Genomic DNA, 7,196 nt, shown 5'->3' with positions numbered 1-7,196 from the left:
CTCCCACTTAACACTAGGTGATAACTTCAATCTCATCTTCATCCCTTAGTGAATCTGATCTGAACAGTTTCTAAAACCTATTCCTAGTCTCAGACTATTTGATTGTGACTAAAGGCCCATTTATGCCTTCAATGAAGGCAAGAGTTCTACAATCCACCCTTAAACTACAAAAGTTTCCTCACTAATAGAGTCTGAAGAAGCTGGTATCACTCTTTCATAAAGTTTACACAAGACAGGTATGGGGTTTTTTTTTAAGCCTTTTATTGTGTAAACTGTATTGAAAGACATTAGTTCTCCTTCTCCTGCACGGTCTTGGTTCCACGCAGTCTACCAGTACGACGGGCAGCAATGAGACCGACCTTGCGACCAGCTGGAGCATCTCTCCTGATGGTTGAAGGCTTACCAATATGCTGATGGTTACCACCACCAAAGGGATGTTCTACAGGCTATGTAGAAAGAAAAGGACGTTCCAAGTTAAATAAATTAAACTTAAGACACAAATCAAGGTAAGTGTGCAATAAAACTTGTACTTTCTCTCATTACTTTATATAAAGGAATAATTTTACCACACATGCACTAAAGCAGCTATTCACAACTGCAGAGCAATATGTGCATTTTCTAAGCAGTTTATATAGCCTAAACTCAACAGCTCTTGCCACAAGTATCATTGAATCCTGAATGACAACTGTTAATCCCTTACGTGAACTATGGAAGGACAGACATTTGAAAGCTGAGACACTTACATTCATAGCCACACCACGGACACGTGGCCAGCAGTTTCGCTTTGCCTTGTATTTGTGATAGGCACGACCTGCCTTTAGGATAGGCTTGTCAATACGACCTCCACCAGCAACAATACCTGAAATTCAATTAAAAATACAAAATAATTTGTTGGGTGTTAAGCTTTTATGGTCATACCATATATTTTGAAAGCTTGAACTCATGCAGTGAAGTTGGGGCTAAAATGATTAGCAAATGGCTGTATTAGTGATGGGATATTTAAGGGGAAGTAAGGAGCAAAAGGAAAAAACAGACTATTTTCAGATTTTAAACTGTTAAGAAATCTTGTCTAGCTAGTTAATCTATGAAAGTGTGTGTCAAATACACAAGTGTCCACACAAGCATTTCGCAGCCAGGACAAAATTGAGTATGAATTGCTTCATGAAAGTTAGATATTGTGAAACTACGTTCTTGTAAACAGGTATTCTAATATCTGTATACACTGAAGTTGGGCTGCAAAGGAAGAGTTCTTAATTTTAATCTCTATTTAATTGCTAACTTTTCTCCTTTTGACTAGATCATATAAGATGGTCCTGAATACTAGATCATTGGTTATACTTCTACAGGGTTTTACCTTCAACACTCTCATCATAACTTGGACGTGGCACTCTGGCAACAGCTTCTTAAGATAGTTAATTCGTTACATATGAAAATTATAGCAACCTGTATAATTTGCATATTCTATCTTTTATATTGCTTCTGACCTTATTCTGTACCACCAGTGTTTGTGTTAACAAATGCAGCAGTTGTCAAAGCTCCCTGTGCCCCAGATGTAGGGTTACTAATACTCCAGGATTCTCCTGGAGTCTCTAGAAAATAAAGATTATGTGATGAAGCCTCCAGGACTATGTCCAATCAAAATTAGCAACCCTACCCAACTGCGGCAGAAAGGAAATGTACAGGGAAGCAACGAGGTTGCTACTGAAGTCCAAAAACTGGTTATTGGTAAGATGGCATCTTTCATTCTAAACCATCAAAGTTTTAAAAACCATTTTCTGCTATTTTCACACAGCACCTGCCACTGAAGTTGAGTAGCCCTATCATAGTTTAGGACAAGTAATATTGTATCCTCATGTAACTTCAAGAAAGCAGTTAGTACTCTCTCAACTTTCTTCTACTAGTAACTGCCTTTGGACTTTAAGCTGAAGACAGAGCTCCGCCACCAGGGCTAAAGCATGTAATTTAGCTTTGCAGGGCCCCAGGTAATTGTCCTGCTTGCCACTCCCTAAACCCATCCCATGACCCCCAGGTTAAGAAACAGTGCTTTAACTCAATTCAGCTTTTAGACTGGACCCTCAAGCACCCATCCCAACTTCTGCAAGTAGTACCACAAGGTGTAGTAATCATATGGTCAGGATCTGATGTGTATGTCATCTAATACAGAGCACCTGCAACAGCAGTGCCTCCACCCCCCCCGATAGGGCTCTGGCTTTAGACTGACTCAAAAGGAAGCATGCATGCCACCTCTTGAACACCAATACTGTTTCCTACAGAACTGAAGTTTTCCTTGTAAGTCTCGCAAGCAAGGATAGCAGAATTGCATCCTTTCATAAACTGGTCAGCTCTCTGCACACATGTTATGATACCTCCCTGGAACTTATCACCATCTACTTTTGAACTCTATTTCCAAGCCTACACACATCATTAAAACTTCTTAAATCCAACACCATCAGTTCCCACTAACTCAACATGTTATGCCATATACTTAATCAGTAAGTTCTTTGGGGGCTGAGAATGTCTTTTATATAATACCTAGCATAGTGGGGATTCTAGGCTTTATGATAATACAAATAAATTGTACAATAAGACCCACATTAAAGTATGTTAAACTCCCATGTACACACTGAATTTAGTCACACATATACCTATATCACATTAGGCGATTTTGGGTCCAAGTGTGTAGTTAGCTTTCAAAGACGCAAAGCTCAAGTTGCAAGTCCACAAAGCACACCACAACCTAGATCACCAGTGTTTGAGGTATTAAGAAGTGAGCCTATTTGCTACCACACCTTTCTTTACAGTTTGGACACCATTAAGATACAATACACAAATTGACCGCTGTCACTTGTGACTTACCAACAACAGCTCTGTTTGCAGAAGAGATCACCTTCTTGGAACCAGAAGGCAGCTTCACTCTGGTTTTCTTGGTTTCAGGATTGTGGGAGATAACTGTGGCATAGTTTCCAGAAGCACGGGCCAATTTACCACGGTCACCAGGCTTCTCTTCAAGGCAACAGACAATGGTTCCTTCTGGCATAGTGCCAACAGGTAGGACATTTCCAATGTTAAGCTGAGCTGAAAAATAGATCAATTTAGTTATCTGTAGATGCACATCATAACGGCCATACTAGGTCAGACCAAAGATCCATCAAGCCCAGTATCCTGTCTTCTGACAGTGGCCAATGCCAAGTGCCCCAGAGGGAATTTTTGAACCATAACTAATCTTCAAAAATCCAGAAATATGTCTAGCTATCTTCATGTACAATTAATAAACAGACAACCAGAAATATAGAAGATCTTAAACTATTACACATCACTAGAAGCATTTATATGGCAACTAACATGGTGCTATCTGGGTACGCTTCCCCTCTCCCCCTCCCCTTCAACAACAGGGTGACTTTAAAGCAACTAGTCAGTCAAATGTAAGGGATTCTAAGGAACAGTTTGTCAAAGGCCTGGACAAAAAAAAATGCATCTTGTATTGGCTTATTATAAATTTGTAGTTAGTTACACAATCCAAAATTTGTTGGATGGTGAAATGTTTCCAGCTCCATATAAAAACAGTAGTTTATAAACAGCTAGTGAAGGCCAGTACATTAAACATTACTTTTAGAAAATTTAGGGTTCATAACAACATGCAGTAAAGTTCTCAGGAAGACACACATGCAGGTCAGATTGCATCATGAGTCTAATCCAGTGGTTCTAAACCTTTCCAGACTATTGTATCCTATTCAGGAGTTTGATTTGTCTTGTATACCCCCAAGTTACCCCTCACTTAAAACTACTCACTTACACAACCAGGCATAAAACTGTCACTGAAAAATTGCTTATTCTCATTTTCACTATATAATTATAAAACACCAATTGGAATATAAATATTATACTTACATTTCAGCGTATAGTATATAGAAAAATAAAGTATAAAAAAAATCATTGTCTATATGAAGTGTTAGTACTGACTTCGCTGGTGCTTTTTATGTAGCCTGTTGTAAAACTAGACAAATATCTAAATGAGTAGAGATATACCCCTGGTTGAGAACCACTGATCTAAACTACAAGCCTCTGGAGGCCACTTAAACATGACCAGCTGCAATCTTAACTCACCTTTCTTGCCACAGTAAACAAATTGGCCAGTATGAATACCTTCAGCTGCAATGAACAATTCTGTTCTTTTCTTAAACCTGTATGGATCACGAAATGCAACCTTGGCAAGGGGAGCACCTCGGCCAGGATCATGAATGATATCCTGATGTGATAAAAAGCATATTTAGAAACAGCCATGTCATCATTTATTCAGATTAGTGATAAATGCATAAGCTTGTAGCAAATAGGTTTATAAACTTAACAAGCTCTTAAGACAAGTAGTTTAAACATTATTCTAACGCCTCCAAAAAGTTAGTATGGTACCAATCTTTACTTAAATGCACTCCCAGTCCTTCACTTAACCGTCACGCTAAGTTAAGATCAAGTTCACTTCTGCAACATGGCCAAATCAAAAAGCTACCTGTAACAGTTCTCAGTTAAATATACTACTTCATGCTAATCCCACTTAGTGCCCTTATTTAATGCCTGCAGACCTTCCAAAATTAGACATTTGGCTTTCACTAACACTAAGAAGATGCTTATGCATATTTTAATTGTGACCTACCAAAAAGCTATTTTGAGAACCATTTAAAAAGAGAGAAACTTTTCCAACTGCTCTCCAAGTAACTCCTCACAACCCACTTCTATTAGGGTTTCAGAACTGCCAAATTCCAAATTTATTTAGCTTTTGTAGATGTATGTTTGCTACTGTTAGACTGTCCCTTCTTTCCTCCAACAGTATCACACTAATTTGTTGCACCCATTCTGAAATTAGATTGTTTGATGTTTAGAGACATCCTCTGAGCAGCAAACATGGTCACTTAACAAGTTCTATTCCTCTAAAAGGCTTTCAAATTGATTTCAGACTAACTCCCTTCTTGCCTGACAACCATCTGAAGTGTCAAACTAAAAGTGGTATTTTTTTCTAAGAAGCTTAGAGAAATTCATTGTAAAAAAAAAAAAAAAAACCCAGCTAGTGTGTGGGAGGCAGCATGACTATGCTGGTATACACTAGAAAGTTAGATTGACCCAGCTACATCACTCAGGGGTGTGAAAAAATCCATACCCCATAAGCAATGTCATTAAAGCAACCTAACTCCTTGTATAGACTGCACTAGGTCAATGGAAGTATTCTTTCATCCACCTATCACTGTAGTGTCTACCCTGAAGCACTACACCAGCATAAGTGTAGACTTTCCCTTGGGAGTCAGATGTGGGTTCTACTTCCAGCTCTGGCACCAGCCTACTGGGAGACACTGGGCCAGCGCAGATTAAAAAAATGTGTAAATGTTACATTGATGAACCCTCAAGTTTGAACACTAAAGGGGTACATCTTTAATTATACAGAATCAGGGACAAATTCATCTTTAACTTTGATATCAAAGTAGGTTTTATAAGTAGGTCAACATCAGGTACCATATTAAATATCTATATTTTCATTCTTTACAAGGGAGTGAATGCTGGTATTTACATACATCCACCTGCAAGTACTTTGTTGTGCATTAAAGTTTTTCCCTTAATTGCTTTTGGTTTGTTCAGTTAGCAGATGAAGAAAATATTTATTCTCTATTTGCCACTACTTCAAAGTTGAGACTGGGAATTGAAGCATAAGTCCTCTAATTTATCCCAAAACAGGAGTTGATGACACAATTGTCTTCCTAAAATTTAGAGTTTATGAAGCTAGCGTTTCAAAGCCTGGGGAAAAGCGGCTACCTCTCCAAAGAGAGGAGAGCTCCCAGGAAGGTTTGGCCTTAACTGCCATGGAAATCGTATTGAAGGTTATGTTTCTATTTAGTCGCAAATCATGTTTTAATGGTTCTCTCGGCCGCTGCGAAGGAAGGGCTTTACAAACAGAGCAATTTTTTGTTCGCCTGCATGGGATGAAAGACTCCAGTAGCATTACGCTAACGGCACTAGGCTGCAACTTGCTGACGAGAATAGCGATTCAACCCGAGTTTAAATCAATCCACCTCGAGCACGTCACGGCCCTGCTCGGACTCCGGGGCCGCGGGGCTGACACGAGGGGAGGCGCTGCCGCCCGCAGCGGGGCCCAGGCCCCCGACCCACCTTTACGATGCCCTTGATGTAGCCGTGTCTCTCGGCGAAGTCGATCGCCCTCAGCTTGGCGGGGCCCTTGCGGTGCTTCACGTGGGCTCGGAACACAGACCCGGCGCCCTTCCGCTGCCCCCGGATCACGCGGCCCATGGTGCGCTGAGGGGAGAACGGACCCGGCTCGCGACAAACGGGAGACTCCGCGCGCCCGCGCGACCCGCCCGCACCCAACCGCCGCCGCCGCCCCCCAGCGCCGCGCTGCCCCTCCCGCCATGGGGGCCGGGCCGGGCCGATAACCGGGCGCGAGGCGAGGAGGCCCCAGGAGCCGGCTGCGGTTCGGGCCTATGGCCCCCGCCCAGCCCCACCGCCCGAGACCTCGCGACCCGTTCAAACCCCACCCCCCGAGGGCGCTGGGAAGGGCCGAGTTAAGGCTCGGAGCCGCCGGGGCCGCGGTTCCCCCGATGGGGGCGGATGGACCCGGCTCCCGCGGCGTCACCTCGCTCCTACCTCCGCCGGTACCTACTTCAGAAAGGAAGAAGGAAGGACGGTGGGGGGGTCACGGCGGCACTAAGCCCTTCCGGGGCAAGGAACGGGCTGTGCGCGGTGACGTCATGCCGCTTGGCTTCCCGGGTAACGGAGTCCCATCGCCTTCGCTTCTAGTAGAACTCCAAGCCCGGGGGTGCGGTGCGGGGCGGGGCGCACGCGCCTCTCAAGGGGGGGGGGGGGGCGGGAGAGGAGGCCGGGCTCGTGCTTGGGCCCAGTGATGCTGCGGGAAGGGGCGTGCCTGTGAGTGCAGCGCTCCCCGTCGCCCTGTGTCCCATTCGCTCCCGGCAGCGGGGCCCTGCAGCGTGGCGCGACTGCGCAAATCAGCACCCGCCGCAGCGACGCTCTAGCGTGTAACCATCGCGCCCACATTGCTAGGCTCGACTCCAGTCTCGCGCCCACTCCAGAGCCCCAGGGGGCTTGTCTACACGCGGGGTTGCGCCGGTTTAACTTCATTTTGAAACCTGTTAGTTGAATGGCCGCAGAAGGCCAGAGGCATACCCCGGAATGTTTCACAT

At 43.9% G+C, this 7,196-nt stretch overlaps 1 protein-coding gene across 1 annotated transcript; it reads right to left on the bottom strand.

Moving 5' to 3' along the window:
• Positions 1 to 239: 239 nt before the first annotated feature.
• RPL8 (ribosomal protein L8) lies at positions 240 to 6,798 on the bottom strand. Its single transcript, XM_034754262.1, has 6 exons — positions 6,643 to 6,798; positions 6,151 to 6,294; positions 4,105 to 4,246; positions 2,857 to 3,075; positions 744 to 859; positions 240 to 446 (listed from the first exon to the last, which is right to left on the bottom strand). Exons 2-6 carry the CDS (start codon positions 6,286 to 6,288, stop codon positions 288 to 290), a joined length of 774 nt encoding a protein of 257 aa, XP_034610153.1. The 5' UTR covers positions 6,289 to 6,294; positions 6,643 to 6,798; the 3' UTR covers positions 240 to 287.
• Between the last annotated feature and the right edge of the window lie 398 nt (positions 6,799 to 7,196).

Source organism: Trachemys scripta, chromosome 1 (assembly GCF_013100865.1).
Source record: "Trachemys scripta elegans isolate TJP31775 chromosome 1, CAS_Tse_1.0, whole genome shotgun sequence".
NCBI lineage: Eukaryota > Metazoa > Chordata > Testudines > Emydidae > Trachemys > Trachemys scripta.
Note: the sequence above shows the minus strand (reverse complement) of the source record. Positions and strands in the feature narration are given on the sequence as shown.